Source organism: Salmo salar, chromosome 15 (genome assembly GCF_965601325.2).
Source record: "Salmo salar chromosome 15, fSalSal1, whole genome shotgun sequence".
Classification (NCBI taxonomy): Eukaryota; Metazoa; Chordata; class Actinopteri; order Salmoniformes; family Salmonidae; genus Salmo; species Salmo salar.
Window position 1 is genome coordinate 12,545,143 of NC_138305.1, and position 25,675 is coordinate 12,570,817.

A 25,675-nucleotide genomic window follows, 5' to 3' on the forward strand; every position below is an offset into this window, starting at 1 on the left:
CTGTACAACCCTGTGTTGGCTGAACCAGTGAGAGCTGGTCAAACTTTTAGCTTTTTGCCATTCTCAGTGCAGGAGGTACATAAAAGCCCTGAAATCCTTAGATCAGAGAAAGCCTGCAGGTCCTGATCTTCTGGATCCCTGCTTTTTAAAACTGGCAGTGGATTTCATAGCTGAACCACTTACATATCTGTTCAATCTAACCCTGGAATCTAATGAAATTCCAAAGATCTGGAAATCAGTATTTGACCTAACACTTTTGAAAAGGGGAGATCCAACTCTTATTAATAACTATAGGCCAATCTCAAAGCTGTCACCCCTGGTGAAAATACTTGAAACCCTTGTGAGTGACCAGCTAAAATAGTTTTTATATACTAACTCTATTATATCAATGTACCAATCGGGCTTCAGGAAGAGGCACAGCACAATTACAGCAGCCATGAAGGTTTTATAATATCACTGAAGCCCTTGACAAAAAACAGCACTGTCTCTCACTTTTTATTGATCTCTCTAAGGCTTTTGATACAGTTGATCATGCTATACTGAGGCAGAGATTGTCGAGTGTAGGTCTTTCGGAGCATGTAGTTGCATGGTTTGCTAACTATCTGTCTGATAGAACTCAGTGCACACAATTTGATGGGCTGTTAAATTGTCTGTTAATTGTCTGTCTGTAATGATGTGCCCCAGGGCTCTGTACTTGGTACCCTCTCACTATTTACATAAATCATTTTGACAAAAATGTGCAAAATGCGCAACTTCACTTTTATGCTGATGATACTGTTATTTATTGTTGTGCCTCGTCTCACAAAAGCTTTCCAGAACTTGCAAACTGATTTTTATACTGTTCAACATACCATGTGTCAATTGAAGCTTATTCTCAATACTGACCTCTGAACCGTTTACCTATTACCTCCTGTCAGGGCAAGGAGATTGATGCTGTAACCTCATATTAATATCTTGGAATTTTAATTGATGACGGCCTCTCTTTTTAAAATGCATATTCAACAATTTATAAAACAATTGGAGCTGAAGTTGGGATTTTATTTTAGGAATAAGGCCTGTTTTTCTTTTGAAGCCAGAAGGAGGCTAGTATCAGCTACATTTATGCCTTTACTAGACTATGGGGATATTTTATATATGAATGCTTCCACTCAGTGTTTGAGATCAATTGACACCCTTTACCATGGCACTTTGAGATGTATTTTAAAGTGTAAAACCATTACGTACCACTGCGCTTTATATACCAGGGTTGGCTGGCCTTCTCTAGTCACTTGTAGGCTCAGGTTTATTTTATTTATTTAACTAGCCAAGTCAGTGAAGAACAAATAAGAAGAAATCATTTTAGAAATAGGTGAGATTTGGCTGTGGTAACTAGTGACGACCAGGAAGGATGTTAGCTAAGAAGAACTTCCTGTTCAGTCTGTCCCGCTTCTTCTGTGGTGGTTAGAGGTGTCGCCACCTACTGGCCGCTGGGATCAACTATTTTCTTCAAGCGGTTAAGGGGAGCGTAATTTATTACTAGGGAGGAACCGTTTGTATTGCCCCAAATATACAGTAGTTTATATTAAATCGTTCTCCGTTGCAATGGTAAAATGTAGGCTATTTTGGGGCATAATCAATATATCATTAATTTACTTAAACTGTAAATTATTAGGTCAACATCTATCAATTTTTGTGTCATCGGCAATGATTGTAAATTGATTATATCAACGTGTGGTTGTATTGTTTTTAAATTGGCTAATAAATTAAATCTAATTAAAATCCCAACAAATGTAAAGTATTTATAGAAACAACAAAAACATGTTGAAGCCTCTGGCTGGCTGTGGTTAGCTGGAAGGTGACAGGCCGAATTTGAGATGAGAGAAATTCTTTGCTATTGTCTTTGAAATGAAGTCATGGCTAAATGGCTTGCCCAGGGTACCAGGGATGTTCTCTGTTTAGTGTGTGAATTAGAACATTTTCCTGTCCTGCTAAGCATTCAAAATGTAACGAGTACTTTTGGGTGTCAGGGAAAATGTGTGGAGTAAAAAGTACATTTTCTTTAGGAATGTAGTGAAGCAAAAGTTCTCAATCTAAATAGTAAAGTACAGATACGACTTAAATAGTATTTTCACTTAAGTACTTTGCACCACCGCAAACGGGGGTTTTGCTTCTGGAAGTTCAACCCGGAAGTGACGTGTTCCGGCACCGGGTTTCCACTAGATCGCACAGCCACAAAGTCAAAATGGGCCAAATCATAACTATTAATGAAAACAAACATTTACCTTTTTGTCTTCATTTAAGTTTTGCGGTGTGGTTAGGTACAAAACCAGATTTTAATTATATACATTTTTAGGAAAATGATTTTTTTTTTGACTTTGTGGCTGCTGTGGTATCTAGTGACGACCAGGGAAAGGGGAATTGTTGAAACGTTTTCGTATTGGATAAGTTCAACTAGTTCGGACTCCGTTTATAAAAAGTTCTCTCGTTTCGTGTTTACCGATCACACACACAAGGGATTGGGTCAGTTCTTATTACAGAAGGAATACATATACATGTTAACTGTTGTTCTGTTAATAGTCTCCTGTACTATTTGTGGTTAGTCGACAGCGGAATGGAGTTTCCCGAGGAGGTCCTCGCCCATATATTTTCCTACCTGTCGGTAACGGAACGGGACAGCGCGTCTGCAGTGTGTAAGAGGTGGTCGCAGTCCATGAGCCACCCGCGAGTGTGGCGGTACACTGAAATAAGGTGAGAGATTCAGAGTTGTACCTTACCGGCTGCTCAGACGTTGCACGCAGGGCCGGTAACACGCCAAAATACACGCCAATGCCAAATGGTTTTGGTAACTTGGGCAGAATAAGTTCACGTTGATTCAATGAGGCAAAAAGGGCAGTTTAATTCAATAAGACAAAAGCTGCGAAATGGAGAGTTGGAAAATTAATAGAAGAGAGGACCTGAACAGTAGTCTGATGTTATAGATGAGAGGACCAGAACAGTAGTCTGATGTTATAGATGAGAGGACCAGAACAGTAGTCTAATGTTATAGAAGAGAGGACCAGAACAGTAGTCTAATGTTATAGAAGAGAGGACCAGAACAGTAGTCTGATGTTATAGAAGAGAGGACCAGAACAGTAGTCTGATGTTATAGAAGAGAGGACCAGAACAGTAGTCTGATGTTCTAGAAGAGAGGACCAGAACAGTAGTCTGTTATAGAAGAGAGGACCACCACTACCAACTCTCCAGGGGTGAGTCTCTCTCTCTCTCTCTCTCTCTCTCTCTCTCTCCTCCCCCCCCCCCCCCCCCCCCCCCAGGGGTGAGTCTGATAGTAACCTGTTCTCTCTCCGTCTGCAGGTGTGAGACCGGGGAACAGGAGGACCCTGCTCTGCAGCATTTCTCCTCTCTCCTGCCATTGGTCCGTCACCTGAAGATCACCGTCAGTTCGCTGAGCGATCCAGCCAATCGCAGCGCTGCCCTGTCTGTCCTCCGCCTGGCCACCAGTGGTCCCCTGCAGACCCTGTCCCTGTCCTGCTCTGGAGGCGTCCCTCTCTTCTACTCAGGTAAACAACAACCAACTAGTCACTGGTACTGGTCTACAGGTTAACAACAACCAGCTAGTCACTGGTACTGAACTAACGCTGGTCTACAGGTTAACAACAACCAGCTAGTCACTGGTACTGAACTAACACTGGTCTACACAGGTTAACAACAACCAGCTAGTCACTGGTACTGAACTAACACTGGTCTACAGGTTAACAACAACCAGCTAGTCACTGGTACTGAACTAACACTGGTCTACAGGTTAACAACAACCAGCTAGTCACTGGTACTGAACTAACACTGGTCTACAGGTTAACAACAACCAGCTAGTCACTGGTACTGAACTAACACTGGTCTACAGGTTAACAACAACCAGCTAGTCACTGGTACTGAACTAACACTGGTCTACAGGTTAACAACAACCAGCTAGTCACTGGTACTGAACTAACACTGGTCTACAGGTTAACAACAACCAGCTAGTCACTGGTACTGAACTAACACTGGTCTACAGGTTAACAACAACCAGCTAGTCACTGGTACTGAACTAACACTGGTCTACAGGTTAACAACAACCAGCTAGTCACTGGTACTGAACTAACACTGGTCTACAGGTTAACAACAACCAGCTAGTCACTGGTACTGAACTAACACTGGTCTACAGGTTAACAACAACCAGCTAGTCACTGGTACTGAACTAACACTGGTCTACAGGTTAACAACAACCAGCTAGTCACTGGTACTGAACTAACACTGGTCTACAGGTTAACAACAACCAGCTAGTCACTGGTACTGAACTAACACTGGTCTACAGGTTAACAACAACCAGCTAGTCACTGGTACTGAACTAACACTGGTCTACAGGTTAACAACAACCAGCTAGTCACTGGTACTGAACTAACACTGGTCTACAGGTTAACAACAACCAGCTAGTCACTGGTACTGAACTAACACTGGTCTACAGGTTAACAACAACCAGCTAGTCACTGGTACTGAACTAACACTGGTCTACAGGTTAACAACAACCAGCTAGTCACTGGTACTGAACTAACACTGGTCTACAGGTTAACAACAACCAGCTAGTCACTGGTACTGAACTAACACTGGTCTACAGGTTAACAACAACCAGCTAGTCACTGGTACTGAACTAACACTGGTCTACAGGTTAACAACAACCAGCTAGTCACTGGTACTGAACTAACACTGGTCTACAGGTTAACAACAACCAGCTAGTCACTGGTACTGAACTAACACTGGTCTACAGGTTAACAACAACCAGCTAGTCACTGGTACTGAACTAACACTGGTCTACAGGTTAACAACAACCAGCTAGTCACTGGTACTGAACTAACACTGGTCTACAGGTTAACAACAACCAGCTAGTCACTGGTACTGAACTAACACTGGTCTACAGGTTAACAACAACGAATCTAATGAAACAGATCTAATGGGAAATACATCTGCTGTGATTGGACAAAAGACCAAAAGAATTGGTCTGCCAGTCTAATCGCAGCCTCAGTCGTTCTAGATAAGAACTCCGGTCCTCGAGTACGTCCCGATAGCACACGTTGTTGTCGTAGCCTCAGACTAACTCACCTGATTCAACTCATCAAGGCCCATCCTGGGCTCGCACCAGGGGACCCTCATATAAAAATACTACCGTCTAATCATTACTACACAAGATCTACACAAAACCTACTGGTTTGTTATTGAGATGTGTAATAAACCAGTTGTAATTTCAGTAGTAATGAGTGATACATTGGGATGTTTCACTACTGGTGAACGCGACATAATTCTCCCTTATTACTACTGTGTAACTGCTGAGCTTTTGGCTGTCTACTACTTAAAACCTACACAATTCCTACATAATGCCTACACATTACTGCTGTGTCCCTATTAGACCTGTTAACGTGTTATTTCCTCTAGTTTCTAACTGTAGTTCATAGCATCAAACAAGGAATAATACGCTTATACAAACATAATTGCATTTTTTTTTTATTAACTCAGTTACACTTTTTTTTGTTAATACATTTGAGGCCTTGTCTTCATTCAGCTTTGACTTAACTATCTTCGGATTATCTATTTTTTTGTCGTTGTTGTAGCCACATTTCTTCGTCACGTAACCTTTTTTAGAAAATGAAGACAAGCACAAGAGACAACCACTTAGAAGCCGTTAGGGAGTGAACGTTATTTAGAACAAGGGTTACGTGGAGAAAATCGGACCTCTGAAATGAAAATATATTGGCCCTGCCTTCAGCAAAATATATTTTAAAAATACACTACAAAACTCTACCTGATTACTACTGGAAACACTACTGTTTTCCTACTGAACACTATAAAACTACCTGATTACTACTGGAAACACTACTGTTTTCCTACTGAACACTATAAAACTACCTGATTACTACAGAAACACTACTGTTTTCCTACTGAACACTATAAAACTACCTGATTACTACTGGAAACACTACTGTTTTCATATTGAACACTATAAAACTACCTGTTCTCTACCTGATTACTACAGAAACTCTATTGTTTTCATACTGAACACTATAAAACTACCTGATTACTACTGGAAACACTACTGTTTTCATACTGAACACTATACAACTCTACTGGAAACACTACTGTTTTCCTACTGAACACTATAAAACTACCTGATTACTACAGAAACACTACTGTTTTCCTACTGAACACTATAAAACTACCTGATTACTACTGGAAACACTACTGTTTTCCTACTGAACACTATAAAACTACCTGATTACTACAGAAACACTACTGTTTTCCTACTGAACACTATAAAACTACCTGATTACTACTGGAAACACTACTGTTTTCCTACTGAACACTATAAAACTACCTGATTACTACTGGAAACACTACTGTTTTCCTACTGAACACTATAAAACTACCTGATTACTACAGAAACACTACTGTTTTCCTACTGAACACTATAAAACTCTACCTGATTACTACAGAAACACTACTGTTTTCCTACTGAACACTATAAAACTACCTGATTACTACTGGAAACACTACTGTTTTCCTACTGAACACTATACAACTACCTGATTACTACTGGAAACACTACTGTTTTCCTACTGAACACTATAAAACTACCTGATTACTACTGGAAACACTACTGTTTTCCTACTGAACACTATAAAACTCTACCTGATTACTACAGAAACACTACTGTTTTCCTACTGAACACTATAAAACTCTACTTGAGTAATGCATAAACTAGACATTCACTATAAGTCTCTACATAGTCACTACTGCACAAATTCAGTAGTAGTTGTCGTTCTTCATGAGAGTAGCTACAGTTTGTACACCAGATAATGATATATCCAAAGATTTCTGGTATCCATTACTGGATGTTACAGGTTTGCCAAAATGCAGTCATAGATTCTTCAACTAACCTGGTATTGGCAGTACTCACTTCATTCTCGATTCTGGACAATAGTTTTTTTTTTTTTTTTTTTTTATAAATGTCTGTGTCCAGTTGCAGGTGGTTCTACAAACACCACAGAGAAATCAGAAAGAAAGTAAATACAAAATTTGTACCACACAAGGAGGTTTCTCGCACATCTTAGCTGCCGCACATCTTGCATTTCCCAGCATCTTTGCAGGAACTGGTCGTATCTATGCAATGCGGACACATGCAGAAATAGATGAGAGGCATATCTCATTCAATACGAAACATGGATTTTATTATCTTTCTGAGTTTTCTCTGGTGTTTCCTGCAACTGAACACAGACATTTTTATAAGATAACTATTTTGGAAGCCATGCTGCATTGGAAGCCATGCTGCATTGGAAGCCATGCTGCATTGGAAGCCATGCTGCCGCATCGGAAGCCATGCTGCCGCATCGGAAGCCATGCAGCAGCGAGGCAGTGGTTTAGACCGCTAGACGAAAATCAACGACTTCAAGGTCTCCGAGCGAATGACGTCACTGATTGAACACTACTAGCACACCGCTAACTAGCTAGCCATTTCACATCGGCTACAGTAGTCTGGGGCTACAACAAGCTAACTAGCTAGCCATTTCACATCGGCTACAGTAGTCTGGGGCTACAACAAGCTAACTAGCTAGCCATTTCACATCGGCTACAGTGGTCTGGGGCTACAACCAGATAACTAGCTAGCCATTTCACATCGGCTACAGTAGTCTGGGGCTACAACAAGAATGAGTACTGTTGGGAGTACTTGAGGACCTGAGTTTAGAACCACTATGCTAAATGACACTAATGTAAATGTAACTATAGGTCACGACCTGGAGGAAGGGCTGGAGGCCGCTCTTACTACAGCTCCGGAACACGTGGGAGGAGCCTTCCTCTCCCACTTGGACCTGAGGGGCGTGCCTTTCACCCTCAGCCAATCCCTGGTGAGGGTCTTGGCCCGGCAGAGCCCCAACTTGAGGAGTCTATTGGTCAACAATCAGACACTGGTGTGTAAAGTGGAGCCAGAGGCTGTGGTGGAAGTACTGGGGCTGTGTCCACTTCTCAACACACTAGGGCTGTTCTATACCAGGTATGGAGAGAACCACGGTGCTCAATTCCAAATGGCACCCTATTCCCTATGTAGTGCACTACTATAGACCAGAGCCCTATTCCCTATGCAGTGCACTACTTTAGACCAGAGCGCTATTCCCTATGTAGTGCACTACTTTAGACCAGAGCCCTATTCCCTATGCAGTGCACTACTTTAGACCAGAGCCCTATTCCCTATGCAGTGCACTACTTTAGACCAGAGCCCTATTCCCTATGTAGTGCACTACTTTAGACCAGAGCCCTATTCCCTATATAGTGCACTACTTTAGACCAGAGCCCTATTCCCTATGCAGTGCACTACTTTAGACCAGAGCCCTATTCCCTATATAGTGCACTACTATAGACCAGGACCCTATTCCCTATATAGTGCACTACTATAGACCAGGGCCCTATTCCCTATATAGTGCACTACTATAGACCAGGGCCCTATTCCCTATATAGTCCACTACTTTAGACCAGAGCCCTATTCCCTATATAGTGCACTACTATAGACCAGAGCCCTATTCCCTATATAGTGGTACTCTACTATAGACCAGAGCCCTATTCCCTATGCAGTGCACTACTTTAGACCAGAGCCCTATTCCCTATGCAGTGCACTACTTTAGACCAGAGCCCTATTCCCTATATAGTGGTACTACTATAGACCAGAGCCCTATTCCCTATATAGTGGTACTACTATAGACCAGAGCCCTATTCCCTATATAGTGGTACTACTATAGACCAGAGCCCTGTTCCCTATATAGTGCACTACTATAGACCAGAGCCCTATTCCCTATATAGTGGTACAACTATAGACCAGAGCCCTATTCCCTATATAGTACACTACTATAGATCAGAGCCCTATTCCCTATATAGTGGTACTACTATAGACCAGAGCCCTATTCCCTATGCAGTGCACTACTTTAGACCAGAGCCCTATTCCCTATGCAGTGCACTACTTTAGACCAGAGCCCTATTCCCTATGTAGTGCACTACTTTAGACCAGAGCCCTATTCCCTATATAGTGCACTACTTTAGACCAGAGCCCTATTCCCTATGCAGTGCACTACTTTAGACCAGAGCCCTATTCCCTATGTAGTGCACTACTATAGACCAGAGCCCTATTCCCTATATAGTGCACTACTTTAGACCAGGACCCTATTCCCTATATAGTGGTACTACTATAGAACAGAGCCCTATTCCCTATATAGTGGTACTACTATAGACCAGGGCCCTATTCCCTATATAGTACACTACTATAGACCAGAGCCCTATTCCCTATATAGTGGTACTACTATAGACCAGAGCCCTATTCCCTATGCAGTGCACTACTTTAGACCAGAGCCCTATTCCCTATGCAATGCACTACTTTAGACCAGAGCCCTATTCCCTATATAGTGGTACTACTATAGACCAGAGCCCTATTCCCTATATAGTGCACTACTATAGACCAGAGCCCTATTCCCTATATAGTGGTACTACTATAGACCAGAGCCCTATTCCCTATATAGTGGTACTACTATAGACCAGAGCCCTATTCCCTATATAGTGCACTACTATAGACCAGAGCCCTATTCCCTATATAGTGCCACTACTTCTGAACAGAGCCCTATTCCCTATATAGTGGTACTACTATAGACCAGAGACCTATTCCCTATATAGTGGTACTACTATAGACCAGAGCCCTATTCCCTATATAGTGTTACTACTATAGACCAGAGCCCTATTCCCTATATACTGCACTACTATAGACCAGAGCCCTATTCCCTATATAGTGGACTACTATAGACCAGAGCCCTATTCCCTATATAGTGCACTACTTTAGACCAGAGCCCTATTCCCTATGCAGTGCACTACTTTAGACCAGAGCCCTATTCCCTATGCAGTGCACTACTTTAGACCAGAGCCCTATTCCCTATGTAGTGCACTACTTTAGACCAGAGCCCTATTCCCTATATAGTGCACTACTTTAGACCAGAGCCCTATTCCCTATGCAGTGCACTACTTTAGACCAGAGCCCTATTCCCTATATAGTGCACTACTTTAGACCAGAGCCCTATTCCCTATATAGTGCACTACTTTAGACCAGAGCTCTATTCCCTATGTAGTGCACTACTTTAGACCAGAGCCCTATTCCCTATGCAGTGCACTACTTTAGACCAGAGCCCTATTCCCTATGTAGTGCACTACTTTAGACCAGAGCTCTATTCCCTATGTAGTGCACTACTTTAGACCAGAGCCCTATTCCCTATGCAGTGCACTACTTTAGACCAGAGCCCTATGTAGTGCACTACTTTTGACAATGGTCATTTTAGGACGTAGCCTTATCCTCATGTGTAAATTTAATGAAGGATGCTTGAAGTCAACAGTCGATCACATCAGAAATGAAAAAGAGACCACAGCCACTCACTTGATCCTAAGTTAATTAATTGTAGCTACATTCTTCTTCTCCAGCCTGTCCCAGAAGGTGGTGGATGAGCTGCTGTTGCCTCAACGCTGCCCCCTCCTGGCCATGGAGCTGTACTGCGAGCGCTTTGCCAAATACATCCCCCCTCTGGAGGACAACGTGTGGGCTGGGCTGAAGCACAGACACCCGGGGTTAAAGGTCAGTTAAAGGTGCCTTGAGGAGGAAACTCCAAACGATAATTTAAATCATTAATTTATTAGGAAATAAACATGTAACGTACAGGGCAATAGTAGCCTGGTCTCACATCTGTTAGTGCTGGCTTGTCAACTCCTATGATTATTGTAGTGTGACAAATCAAATTTTATTTGTCACATGCGCCTAATACAACAGGTGTAGACCTTACAGTGAAATGCTGAATACAACAGGTGTAGTAGACCTCACAGTGAAATGCTGAATACAACAGGTGTAGTAGACCTCACAGTGAAATGCTGAATACAACAGGTGTAGTAGACCTCACAGTGAAATGCTGAATACAACAGGTGAAGTAGACCTCACAGTGAAATGCTGAATACAACAGGTGTAGTAGACCTCACAGTGAAATGCTGAATACAACAGGTGTAGTAGACCTCACAGTGAAATGCTGAATACAACAGGTGTAGTAGACCTCACAGTGAAATGCTGAATACAACAGGTGTAGTAGACCTTACAGTGAAATGCTGAATACAACAGGTGTAGTAGACCTCACAGTGAAATGCTGACTTACAAGCCCTTAACCAACAATGCAGTTTTAAGAAAATACCATAAAAAAAAGTAAGAGATGAGAAGAACAAATAATTAAAGAGGAGCAGGAAATAACAATGTGGAGGCTATATACAGGGTATTACGGTACAGAGTCAATGTGGAGGCTATATTTAATTATTTTTTTATTTCACCTTTATTTAACCAGGTAGGCAAGTTGAGAACAAGTTCTCATTTACAATTGCGACCTGGCCAAGATAAAGCAAAGCAGTTCGACACATACAACAACACAGAGTTACACATGGAGTAAAACAACATACAATCAATGATACAGTAGACAAAAATAAGACTATATACAATGTGAGCAAATGAGGTGAGATAAGGGAGGTAAAGGCAAAAAAGGCCATAGAGGCAAAGTAAATAAAGTATAGCATGTAAAACACTGGAATGGTAGATTTATAATTTGAAGAAAGTTCAAAGTTAAAATATAAATAATATGGTGCAAAGGAGCAAAATAATAAATAAAATAAATAAATACAGTAGGGGAAGAGGTAGTAGTTTGGGCTAAATTATAGATGGGCTATGTACAGGTGCAGTGATCTGGGAGCTGCTCTGATAGCTGGTGCTTAAAGCTAGTGAGGGAGATAAGTGTTTCCAGTTTCAGAGATTTTTGTACAGGGGGTACCGGTACAGAGTCAATGTGGAGGCTATATACAGGGTATTACGGTACAGAGTCAATGTGGAGGCTATATACAGGGGGTACCGGTACAGAGTCAATGTGGAGGCTATATACAGGGGGTACCGGTTCAGAGTCAATGTGGAGGCTATATACAGGGGGTACCGGTAGAGAGTCAATGTGGAGGCTATATACAGGGGGTACCGGTACAGAGTCAATGTGGAGGCTATATACAGGGGGTACCGGTACAGAGTCAATGTGGAGGCTATATACAGGGGGTACTGGTACAGAGTCAATGTGGAGGCTATATACAGGGGTACCGGTACAGAGTCAATGTGGAGGCTATATACAGGGTATTACGGTACAGAGTCAATGTGGAGGCTATATACAGGGTATTACGGTACAGAGTCAATGTGGAGGCTATATACAGGGGGTACCGGTACAGAGTCAATGTGGAGGCTATATACAGGGGGTACCGGTACAGAGTCAATGTGGAGGCTATATACAGGGTATTACGGTACAGAGTCAATGTGGAGGCTATATACAGGGGGTACGGAGTCAATGTGGAGGCTATATACAGGGGGTACCGGTACAGAGTCAATGTTTGGAGCACAGGTGTCGAGGTAATTGAGGTAATATGTATATGTAGGTAGAGTTATTAAAGTGACTATGCATAGATAATAAACAGAGAGTAGCAGCAGCGTAGAAGAGGGGTGGGGGGCAATGCAAATAGTCTGGGTCCCCATTTGATTAGGTGTTCAGGAGTCTTATGGCTTGGGTATAGAAGCTGTTTTGAAGCCTCTTGGACCTAGACTTGGCTCTCCGGTACCACTTGCCGTGAGGTAGCAGAGAGAACAGTCTATGACTAGGGGTGGCTGGAGTCTTTGACCATTTTTAGGGCTTTCCTCTGACACCGCCTGGTATAGAGGTCCTGGATGGCAGGAAGCTTGGCCAGAGACACGCACCCCAAGGCTAGTGCGAGGAGCGGGAACTGGATACACTGGGTCATGAGTAGGCACCGGCGGTCTGGAGCGCACCACCTGCACAACCCGTCCTGGCTGGATAGTAACAGTAGCCCTGCACGAGCGGAGTGCTGGCACAGGGCGAACTGGGCTGTGCAGAGGCCTGATGGCTGCCGTGCATAGAGCAGGCGTAGGGTAGCCTGGGCCTAGAAGGCGCACTGGTGGCCAGATGTGCTGTGCAGGCATCCTCCTTCCAGGCTGGATGCCCACTCTAGCACGGCACTTGCGAGGGGCTGGGATCGCTCGCACCGGACTGTGCGTGCGTATGGGCGAGATCGTGCGCACTTCCGCATACAAAGGTGCCCTCATGATCCGTTGCTCCCCATAATAAGCACGGGGAGTTGGCTTTGGGCTCACCCTTGGCCCAGCCAAACTACCTGTGTGCCCCCCCAATTTTTTTTATTGGGGGTGCCTCTCCGTCGTTGGGCACGCTCTTCGTACTTTCGCCGTTCCTCCCTCGCTGTCTCCACCTGTTTCCATTGCAGGGTCTTGTCCCCTGCCATTACCTCCTCCCATGTCCATGATGTCCTCTGCTCCCTTCTCTCCCTGGCCCAGGATCCTTGCTCCTCCTAGGCCCGCTGCTTGGTCCGTTGGTGGTGGGAAGTTATGTCACGGTTGTCATATGGATTGGACCAAGGCGCAGCGGGAATGTGTATGCTCATCTTCTTTATTGAGAAGAAAACCAAAACAAACACTTAAACAAAAATAACGACAAGAAAACAGTCCTGTAAGGCACACAGCTACACATGGAACAACTACCCACAAAAACCCATGAAAAAACACCCCTACTAAATAGGACCTTCAATTAGAGGCAACGAGGAACAGCTGCCTCCAATTGAAGGTCAACCCAAATAAACTACACATAGACCTAGACATACTAGATAAACATAGAAATATACTAACATAGAACATAGCCCAACAAACCCCGAAACACATAAAACAAACACCCCCTGCCACGTCCTGACCAAACTACAATAACAAATAACCCCTTATACTGGTCAGGACGTGACACATTGCTTGTAAGTAAGCAGATCTTTGTAAGGTCTACACCTGTTGTATTCGGCGCATGTGACAAATAACATTTGATTTGTTGTATTAATATGTGTATTATGTTGTATTACAGTGCATTCGGAAAGTATTCAGACCCCTTGACTTTTTCCACATTTTGTTACTTTTACAGCCTTATTTTAAAATGGGTAAAAATGTTTTTTAAAAACTCAGCAATCTACACCAATAATAACAAAGCGAAAAAAGTTTTTTATATTTTTGGGGTAATATATAATTGGTGTTGTCCGGGTTTGGCCTGGGTAGGCCGTTATTGTAAATAAGAAGTTGTTCCTAACGGACTTGCCTCGTTAAATAAAGGTTAAAAAAAAACTCCATATTGACATGATTGGTTGAAGGTAGGTAGGGGCTGTACATCCTGTATAAACACAAACTCACTTCCTTGACAACAGCTCTGTACTGGCCCGTGAAGCGTAAGAAGTATGAATACCCTGACTTCTGCTGAGGCCATGTCACTGTAAATGTCGCATGGCCAATGGCCAATGCAGAAGTCGGATTGACCAAGCGCCCAGATACACAATGTACTTCTCTCTCCAGAATGCTCTCTCACCCGCCAATTTGTGCACATTCATTGTTTCAGAATTTCATTGTGTGAATTGTTTAAGTTTGATTGTTTAGTATATATACATTTCCCAGTGCATTCAGAAAGTATTCAGAACCCTTGACTTTTTCCACATTTTGTTATGGTGTAGCCATACCCCATAATCACAAAGAGAAAACATGTTTTTAGAAATGTTTGCAAATGTATTAAAAATAAAAAACAGAAATACCTTATTTACATAAGTATTCAGACCCTTTGCTATGACACTCGAAATTGAGCTCAGGTTCATCCTGTTTCCATTGATCATCCTTCAGATGTTTCTACAACTTGATTGGAGTCCACCTGTGGTAAATTCAATTGATTGGACATGATTTGGAAAGGCACACACCTGTCTATATAAGGTCCCACAGTTTGTGTACCGCAGGGCAGCTCTCTAGGCCCTCTACTCTTTTCTATTTTTACCAATGATCTGGCACTAAACAAAGCATGTGTGTCCATGTATTCTGATGATTCAACCATATACGCATCGGCAACCACAGCTAATGAAGTCGCTGAAACCCTTAACAAAGAGTTGCAGTCTGTTTTGGAATGGGAGGCCATTAATAAACTGGTCCTGAACATCTCTAAAACTAAGAGCATTGCATTTGGTACAAATCATTCCCTAAGTTCTAGACCTCAGCTGAATCTGGTAATGAATGGTGTGGCTGTTGAACAAGTTGAGGAGGCTAAAATACTTGGTGTTACCTTAGATTGTAAACTGTCATGGTCAAAACATATAGATTCAATGGTTGTAAAGATGGGGAGAGGTCTGGCCGTAATAAAGAGATGCTCTGCACACTCCAAAAAGCAAGTCCTGCAGGCTCTAGTTTTGTCTAATCTTGATTATTTTCCAGTCGTGTGGTCCAGTGCTGCAAGGAAAGACCTAGTTAAGCTTCAGCTGGCCCAGAACAGAGCGGCAAGTCTTGCTCTTCGTTGTAATCAGAGGGCTGATATTAATTCTATGCATGCCAGTCTCTCTTGGCTAAGAGTTGAGGAGAGACTGACTGCATCACTTCTTCTTTTTATAAGAAACATTAATGTGTTTAAAATCCCAAATTGTTTGCATAGTCAACTTACACACAGCTCTGACACACACACTTATCCCACCAGACATGCCACCAGGGGTCTTTTCACAGTCCTCAAATCCAGAACAAATTCAAGAAAGCGTACAGTATTATATAGAGCCCTTATTGCATGGAACTTCCTTCCATCTCATATTGCTCAAATAAACAACAAACCTGGTTTAAAAAAAACAGATAAAGCAACACCTCTCAGCACAACACCTCTCCCCTATTTGACATAGACAGTTTGTGTGTATGTATTGGTATGTAGGCTACTTGTGCCTTTAAAATTGTTTTATTTAGTTCTGTCCTTGAGCTGTTCTTGTCTATTGATGTTCTGTATTATGTCATTCTGTATTATGCTTCATGTTTTGTGTGAACCCCAGGAAGAGTAGCTGCTGCTTTTGCAACAGCTCATGAGGATCCTAATAACATACCAATACACAGGTGACAGTGCATGTCAGAGCAAAAACCAAGCCATGAGGTCGAGGGAATTGTCTGTAGAGCTCCGAGACAGGATTGTGTCGAGGCAAAACATATCTGCATCATTGAAGGTCCCAAGAACATTTTTACATTTACATTTTAGTCATTTAGCAGACGCTCTTATCCAGAGCGACTTACAGTAGTGAATGCATACATTTCATACATTTATTTATTTTTTTTTTTTTTTTTTCAAGAACACAGTGGCCTCCATCATTCTTAAATGTAAGAAGTTTGGAATCACCAAGACTCTTCCTAGAGCTGGCCGCCTGGCCAAACTGAACAATCAGGGGAGAAGGGCCTTGGTCAGGGAGGTGACCAAGAACCCGATGGTCACTCTGATAGAGTTCCTATGTGGGGATGGGAGAACCTTCCAGAAGGTTAACCATCTCTGCAGCACTCCACCAATCGGGCCTTTATGGTAGAGTGGCCAGACAGAAGCCACTCCTCAGTAAAAGGCACATGACAGCCCGCTTGGAGTTTGCCAAAAGACTTTAAAGACTCTCAGACCATGAGAAACCAAGATTCTCTGGTCTGATGAAACCAATATTGAACACTTTGGCCTGAATGCCAAGCATCATGTCTGGAGGAAACCTGGCACCATCCCTATGGTGAAGCATGGTGGTGGCAGCATCATGCTGTGGGGATGTTTTTCAGCAGCAGGGACTGAGAGACTAGTCAGGATCGAGGGAAAGATGAACGGAGCAAAGTACAGAGATCCTTGATGAAAACCTGCTCCAGAGGTCTCAGGACCTCAGACTGGAGCGAAGGTTCACCTTCCAACAGGACAACGACCCTAAGCACACAGCCAAGACAACACAGGAGTGGCTTTGGGACAAGTCTCTGAATGTCCTTGAGTGGCCCAGTCAGAGCCTGGACTTGAACCCAATCAATAATCTCTGGAGAGACCTGAAAATAGCTGTGCAGCGATGCTCCCCATCCAACCTGACAGAGCTTGAGAGGATCTGCAGAGAAGAATGGGAGAAACTCCCCAAATACAGGTGTGACAAGCTTGTAGCGTCTTACCTAAGAAGACTCGATGCCGTAATCACTGCCAAAGGTGCTTCAACAAAGTACTGAGTAAAGGGTCTGAATACTTATGTAAATGTGATATTTAATATTTTTTTTATTTTTATACATTTGCAAAAATATCTAAAACCTATTTTTGCTTTATCATTATGGGGTATTGTGATGTCATTATGGGGTATTGTGACGTCATTATGGGGTATTGTGACGTCATTATGGGGTATTGTGTGTAGATTGATGAGAGGAAAAAAAACAATTTTATAATTTTATAATAAGGCTGTAACGTAACAAAATGTGGAAAAAGTCAAGGGGTCTGAATACTTTTGAATGCATTGTATGTTTGTTATGTTCTTTTAATGTGTGTACTATGTTGTATTAATGTGTCTGTTGTTTTAATGTCTAATATGTTGTATTAATGTGTCTGTTGTTTTAATGTCTAATATGTTGTATTAATGTGTCTGTTGTTATAATGTCTAATATGTTGTATTAATGTGTCTGTTGTTATAATGTCTAATATGTTGTATTAATGTGTCTGTTGTTATGTCTAATATGTTGTATTAATGTGTCTGTTGTTATAATGTCTAATATGTTGTAGTAATGTGTGTATTATATTCCAGGTAAGCCTGATATTGGACCACACTCTTCCCATGGATCATTTCAGCTCCGTATTGCAGCCCAGCGTTCCTCTGCAGCACCTGGAACTCCTCACATTTACTGACCTGGTCCAGCAGACACACCTGGTCACCCAGAGCTACAGCCACGCCCTGGAGACAATCATACTCCAGACCACCTCGTCTCCAGAGCTGGACTCCGCCCTGCGCTCCCTGGCCGCAGCCTGCAGCCGCCTCAGAGAGGTCCACTGTTACTGTGTGGTGTCGTGTGATGTCGTCAGGGCCTTTAAAGACTGCTGCCCTCACCTGTGGAGATACACACTGAAGACACGCAAAGAGCCACACCCCTGGAAATGCACTGTTATTAAATGACAACCAATCACACCCCTGGAAATGCACTGTTATTAAATGACAACCAATCACACCCCTGGAAATGCACTGTTATTCAATGACAACCAATCACACCCCTGGAGATGCACTGTTATTTAATGACAACCAATCACACCCCTGGAGATGCACTGTTATTAAATGACAACCAATCACACCCCTGGAAATGCACTGTTATTAAATGACAACCAATCACACCCCTGGAGATGCACTGTTATTAAATGACAACCAATCACACCCCTGGAGATGCACTGTTATTAAATGACAACCAATCACACCCCTGGAAATGCACTGTTATTAAATGACAACCAATCACACCCCTGGAGATGCACTGTTATTAAATGACAACCAATCACACCCCTGGAAATGCACTGTTATTCAATGACAACCAATCAGACATGTTACACCAGCCTGTTATTCGAATCAGACATGTTACACCAGCCACAGTTAAAACATAGGGGGCACAGGGGCACATGCCCCCTCAGATTTGTCCTGTTAAAAAAAAAGAGAGATTTACACTACCTGTCAAAAGTTTTAGAACACCTACTCATTCAAGGGGTTCTCTTTATTTTTTGTATTTTTTTTTTACATTGTAGAATAATAGTGACATCAAAACTATGAAATAACACATATGGAATCATGTAGTAACCAAAAAAAGTGTTAAACAAATGAAAATATATGTTTGAGATTCTTCAAATAGCCACCCTTTGCCTTCATGACAGCTTTGCACACTCTTGGCATTCTCTCAACCAGCTCCATGAGGTAGTCATCTGGAATGCATTTCATTTAACAGGTGCGCCTTCTTAAAAGTTAATTTGTGGAATTTCTTTCCTCAATGAGTTTGAGCCAATCAGTTGTGTTGTGACAAGATAGGGTTGGTATACAGAAGATGGCCCTATTTGGTAAAAGACCAAGTCCATATTATGGCAAGAACAGCTCAAATAAGCAAAGAGAAACGACAGTCCATCATTACTTTAAGACATGAAGGTCAGTCAATCTGGAACATTTCAAGACCTTTGAAAGTTTCTTCAAGTGCAGTCGTAAAAGCCATCAAGTGCTATCATGAAACTGGCTCTCATGAGGACCGTCACAGGAATGGAAGACCCAGGGTTATCTCTGCTGCAGAGGATAAGTTCATTAGAGTCACCAGCCTCAGACATTGCAGCCCAAATAAATGCTTCACAGAGTTCAAGTAAAAGACATCTCAACATTAACTGTTCAGAGGAGACTGCGTGAATCAGGCCTTCATGGTCGAATTTCTGCAAAGAAACCACTACTAAAGGACACCAATAATAAGAATAGACTTGCTTGGGCCAAGAAACACGAACAATGGACATTAGACCGGTGGAAATTTGTCCTTTGGTCTGATGAGTCCAAATTTGAGATTTTTGGTTCCAACTGCCATGTCTTTGTGAGACACAGAGTACGTGAACGGATGATCTCTGCATTTGTAGTTCCCACCGTGAAGCATGGAGGAGGAGGTGTGGGGGTGCTTTGCTGGTGACACTGTCAGTAATTTATTTATAATTCAAGTCACACTTAACCAGCATGGCTACCACAGCATTCTGCAGCGATACGCCATCCCATCTGGTTTGTGTTTAGTGGGACTATCATTTGTTTTTCAACAGGACAATGACCCAAAACATACCTACAGGCTGTATAAGAGCTATTTGACCAAGAAGGAGAGTGATGGACTGCTGCATCAGATGACCTGGCCTCCACAATCCCCCAACCTCAACCCAATTGAGATGGTTTGGGATGAGTCGAACCGCAGAGTGAAGGAAAAGCAGCTAACAAGTGCTCAGCATATGTGGGAACTCCTTCAAGACTGTTAGAAAAGCATTCCAGGTGAAGCTGGTTGAGAGAATGCCAAGAGTGTGCTGTCATCAAGGCAAAGGGTGGCTACTTTGAAAAATATCAAATATATTTTGATTTGTTTAACGCTTTGTTGGTTACTACGTGATTCCATATGTGTTATTACATAGTTTTGATGTCTTCACTATTACTATTATTATCTTCACTATTCACTACAATGTAGAAAATACTAAAAATAAATAAAAACCCTTGAATGAGTGTGTGTTCTAAAACTTTTGACCACTAGTGTATATTATGCCCAACAATACTGTGTGTGTGCAGCTATATCGTAATAAGGTGTCCTTGTTGGTGTCATTTCACATTTCCTGCTTGACCTTCTAAGGTTCAAGTTTTTCCTAGCCACTGTGCTTCTACATCTGCATCACTTGCTGTTTTGGGGTTTTAGGCTGGGTTTCTGTGTAAGCACTGTGTGACAACTGCTGATATAAAAACAGCTTTATAAATACATTTGATTGATTAACGTTGAACCATTTATAACAGTGACAGGTGACAATTCATTAACGTTGAGTGATAACAGTGACAGGTACCAAATGATATGGACCCTGATTTAACTTTCATTGTTAATTTGTTTATCTTTCATGGAAGATTCTTTGTCCATAAAATGAACTGGGCAGAGAACAAACCCCCTTTTCACATTATTTAAGATAGAATTTAAATATTATTTTGAAATGATCAGTAAATGTAAAAACAAAAAAGCAATACACACCATAAAAGTATTTAACAAATTGAAAAAGAATCTTGATATGTAATACCCCTGTCGGTTAGGTTTTGTACTCTTGTTTGTATATTTCTGTTTTTTGTTGTATTTGTTGTGTTCATAATAAAAAAATAAAAAAATAAAATAAACATTGACAGGTGACAGTTCAATCCAATCACCACACGGTGGCGCTATTCACCCATAAAACAATTTAACTTACTATCTCATGACAACTACATTATTTTCAAAAAAATCTAGAAATGAATGATTATCATGTAAAACATTTAAATTCAAAGGTTGAGCTTGAATTTATAAGTGCGGCCAATAAGATTATCCAAAAAGGCTCGGACAACTCCAGGTTTATTCATAACTTCAACCATCCTTACGACAAGCCTTCACCTCGGATGCAGAATGTAATTTATTGTTCCTCTGCGTACCTATTGGCTGTCTGACAGCTTGTTCCTCCAATGAACAGAGTCGGAATGATAGCAATGTCAAATCACTGCAGATGGGGGGGGGGGGGGGGCGGAACTCCGGTGGACCTGCCGTGCAAATGACGTCATGCGCGCACAGCTGGTCCCGATTTGCAATATGTGAACATGTAGAAGAAGCAGGAAGACCATATCAGTGATATCAAATATACAGCTCTGTCTTCCGGAGGTACACATTCTGTTCATCACGATGCGGCGGCTGAACGGGTCGGGATCTGGCTCTGGAATGGATCGTCTGCGGTTCCTGTGGATTGTTTACAGTTATACCTTTCTCCTTTTGCCTGGAGGTGAGTCACAGGCTACTGTAACTACAGATCTACTGCTACCTCATAAACTACTGTAACTACAGATCTACTGCTGCCTCATAAACTACTGTAACTACAGATCTACTGCTGCCTCATAAACTACTGTAACTACAGATCTACCGCTGTCTCATAAACTACTCTAACTACAGATCTACCGCTGTCTCATAAACTACTGTAACTACAGATCTACCGCTGCCTCATAAACTACTGTAACTACAGATCTACCGCTGCCTCATAAACTACTGTAACTACAGCTATACTACTGCCTCATAAACTACTGTAGCTATACTGCTGCCTCTACCGCTACCGCTGCTTCTACCTCTACCGCTGCTGCTACCGCTACTGCTACCGCTGCTTCTACCTCTACTGCTGCTGTTACCGCTACTGCGACCGCTGCTGCTACCGCTACCGCTGCCGCTACCGCTACTGCTACCGCTACCGCTGCTGCTACCGCTACCGCTGCTGCTACCGCTACCGCTACCGCTACTGCTACTGCTACTGCTACCGCTACTGCTGCTGCTACCGCTACCGCTACTGCTACCGCTACTGCTGTAAGCTACTGTAACTACAGCTATATTGCTACCGGCTATACCGCTTCCATGACATTCCCATCGAGCCGTGATGTGATGGAGAGGAAAGGAGAGAGGAGCTGTCCTTTGTCTTGGTGCTGAAACACTCTGTGTTAGTCTTGTACAGGATTCAGAGTGTAGGATAGGATATGATCTGGCGTTACACAGCTGTGGTTGTTTGTTAGCCTTGTTCTATCATATCATTATGCAAAGCTATAGAAAACCCCCCTACTGTCTGTGTCTCAATTATAGGAGACACGGTAAACTAATTTCAGTACACAGTGTTGGTGTGCTTTTTGAATGAAGTGTAGAAGACAGAGTAAAGCATACCTCTGTCCCCTCTGCTTCATTTCTTCTTTACGTTATTTAAGAAGTATTATCATTTAATAGATATATTATAGGATTCATCAATTGAACCTATTGCATGTTCTATATTCAAGCATTTAGTTCTCTAATTACTAATAGTGTAATTAGCTTAATGAATTTAGGTATCAGTTGGCTATAATATTAGCTCATTAGATACATCCTTCATTATATTCTCTGTAATTGTCTTTTGGTGTTTTGGTATTTTTTATTTTTAAACACATTTAGGAATGAAACAAAGGCTCTGGTAAAACCAAGCCACTGGGTACACACTTCAATTCAAAATCTATGCCACGTTGGTTCGACATAATTTCATTGAAATAATGTGGACACATTGACGGTATGGGCACCTCCTGAATCAGATCAATGCTGTGTGTCATATCAATACAATAAGGATGCCAGTGGATGGCAGTACTGTAGTAGGCTATTAACATCCACTATATAGGCTTTTAACATCCACTATATAGGCTATTAACATCCACTATATAGACTATTAACATCCACTATATAGGCTATTAACATCCACTATATAGGCTATTAACATCCACTATATAGACTATTAACATCCACTATATAGGCTATTAACATCCCCTATATAGACTATTAACATTCAGTATATAGACTATTAACATCCAGTATATAGACTATTAACATCCAGTATTAACATCCAGTATATAGACTATTACATCCAGTATATAGACTATTAACATCCAGTATATAGACTATTAACATCTAGTATATAGGCTATTAACATCTAGTATATAGACTATTAACATCCAGTATATAGACTATTAACATCTAGTATATAGATTATTAACATCTAGTATATAAACTATTAACATCTAGTATATAGACTATTAACATCTAGTATTAACATCTAGTATATAGACTATTAACATCCAGTATATAGACTATTAACATCCAGTATTAACATCTAGTATATAGACTATTAACATCCAGTATATAGACTATTAACATCCAGTATATAGACTATTAACATCCAGTATATAGACTATTAACATCCAGTATATAGACTATTAACATCCAGTATATAGACTATTAACATCCAGTATTAACATCTAGTATATAGACTATTAACATCCAGTATATAGACTATTAACATCCAGTATTAACATCCAGTATATAGACTATTACATCCAGTATATAGACTATTAACATCTAGTATATAGACTATTACCATCCATTATTAACATCTAGGATATAGACTATTAACATCTAGTATATAGACAATAACATCCAGTATATAGACTATAACATCTAGTATATAGACTATTAACATCTTGTATATAGACTATTAACATCTAGTATATAGACTATTAACATCCAGTATATAGACTATTAACATCTAGTATATAGACTATTAACATCTAGTATATAGACTATTAACATCCAGTATATAGACTATTAACATCTAGTATATAGACTATTAACATCCAGTATATAGACTATTAACATCTAGTATATAGACTATTAACATCCAGTATATAGACTATTAACATCCAGTATATAGACTATTAACATCCAGTATATAGACAATTAACATCCAGTATATAGACAATTAGCATCTAGTATATAGACTATTAACATCCAGTATATAGACTAATAACATCCAGTATATAGACTATTAACATCCAGTATATAGACTATTAACATCTAGTATATAGACTATTAACATCCAGTATATAGACTATTAACATCCAGTATATAGACTATTAACATATAGTATATAGACTATTAACATCTAGTATATAGACTATTAACATCCAGTATATAGACTATTAACATCTAGTATATAGACTATTAACATCCAGTATTAACATCCAGTATATAGACTATAACATCTAGTATATAGACTATTAACATCCAGTATATAGACTATTAACATCTAGTATATAGGCTATTAACATCCAGTATTAACATCCAGTATATAGACTATAACATCTAGTATATAGACTATTAACATCCAGTATTAACATCCAGTATATAGACTATAACATCTAGTATATAGACTATTAACATCCATTATTAACATCCAGTATATAGACTATAACATCTAGTATATAGACTATTAACATCTAGTATATAGACTATTAACATCCAGTATATAGACTATTGACATCCAGTATTAACATCCAGTATATAGACTATAACATCTAGTATATAGACTATTAACATCCAGTATATAGACTATTACATCCAGTATATAGACTATTAACATCTAGTATATAGACTATTAACATCCAGTATTAACATCCAGTATATAGACTATTACATCCAGTATATAGACTATTAACATCTAGTATATAGACTATAACATTTAGCATATAGATTATTAACATCTAGTATATAGACTATTAACATCCAGTATTAACATCTACAGTGGGGGGAAAAAGTATTTGATCCCCTGCTGATTTTGTACGTTTGCCCACTGACAAAGAAATGATCAGTCTATAATTTTAATGGTAGGTTTATTTGAACAGAATAACAACTACAAAAAAAACAGAAAAACACATGTCAAAAATGACTATTAACATCCTGTATATAGACTATTAACATCCTGTATATAGACTATTAACATCCACTATATAGACTATTAACATCCTGTATATAGACTATTAACATCCAGTATATAGACTATTAACATCCACTATATAGACTATTAACATCCAGTATATAGACTGTCTTCCTCTCTCTGAGGATGCGTCCCAAATGAAGCCCTGTTCCCTTGGTTTTTTTCCTAGCCACCGTGCTTCTACACTTGCATTGCTTGCTGTTTGGGGTTTTAGGCTGGGTTTCTGTACAGCACTTTGAGATATCAGCTGATGTAAGAAGGGCTATATAAATACATTTGATTTGATATCCCCTATGTAGTGCACTACTTTCGACCAGGGCCCTGAGCACTTTGTCTGTTCTGTTCACTTAAATCAATATTGGTGTTGCAGGAGAATCTATGTGGTTCCCTTGGTCAATCTATTCTGCTGTGGTTCCCTTGGTGTTAGAAGGTTGATAGAGCCTGTAGCTAGCCTAGTGCACAAAGGACTACCTGTTTTAGTCTCTCTTTCTCTCTCTCTTTCTTTCTTTCTTTCTTTCTTTCTTTCTTTCTTTCTTTCTTTCTTTCTTTCTTTCTTTCTTTCTTTCTTTCTTTCTTTCTTTCTTTCTTTCTTTCTTTCTTTCTTTCTCTCTCTGTCAGGAGGGCTTGATGACATGATTTATGATTCCATAACATAATAATGAATCACTGATTTTAGACTA

At 40.8% G+C, this 25,675-nt stretch overlaps 2 protein-coding genes across 3 annotated transcripts in view; both read left to right on the forward strand.

The window, feature by feature from the left end:
- Positions 1-2,176: 2,176 nt before the first annotated feature.
- Positions 2,177-18,497, forward strand: fbxl8 (F-box and leucine-rich repeat protein 8). Of its 2 annotated transcripts, XM_014143560.3 has the most exons (6): positions 2,177-2,499; positions 2,580-2,727; positions 3,331-3,536; positions 7,786-8,050; positions 10,504-10,654; positions 17,722-18,497. In XM_014143560.3, the coding sequence occupies exons 1-6, from the start codon at positions 2,337-2,339 to the stop codon at positions 18,085-18,087; spliced, it is 1,299 nt and encodes a 432-aa protein (XP_013999035.2). In that variant the 5' UTR covers positions 2,177-2,336; the 3' UTR covers positions 18,088-18,497. The 2 variants fall into 2 exon arrangements, with proteins under 2 accessions (XP_013999035.2, XP_013999037.1); XM_014143562.3 differs by having other exon boundaries at positions 2,177-2,727.
- Positions 18,498-21,254: 2,757 nt separating this feature from the next.
- Positions 21,255-25,675, forward strand: part of tmem8b (transmembrane protein 8B) — a 400,770-nt gene continuing 396,349 nt past the window's right edge. The window contains exon 1 of the mRNA XM_045695455.2: positions 21,255-21,452. Within this exon, the coding sequence (XP_045551411.2) occupies positions 21,356-21,452 (97 nt within the window). The 5' untranslated portion in view covers positions 21,255-21,355. The remainder of the gene's footprint in view (positions 21,453-25,675) is intronic.

Excerpts from the sequence above, each read along its gene's own strand:
- fbxl8 (XM_014143560.3), top strand. The coding sequence starts at position 2,337 with ATGATTTTTTTTTTGACTTTGTGGCTGCTGTGGTATCTAGTGACGACC. Across the intron at positions 3,537-7,785 it reads CGTCCCTCTCTTCTACTCAG|GTCACGACCTGGAGGAAGGG; the intron begins GTAAACAACAAC and ends ATGTAACTATAG. Across the intron at positions 10,655-17,721 it reads ACAGACACCCGGGGTTAAAG|GTAAGCCTGATATTGGACCA; the intron begins GTCAGTTAAAGG and ends ATTATATTCCAG.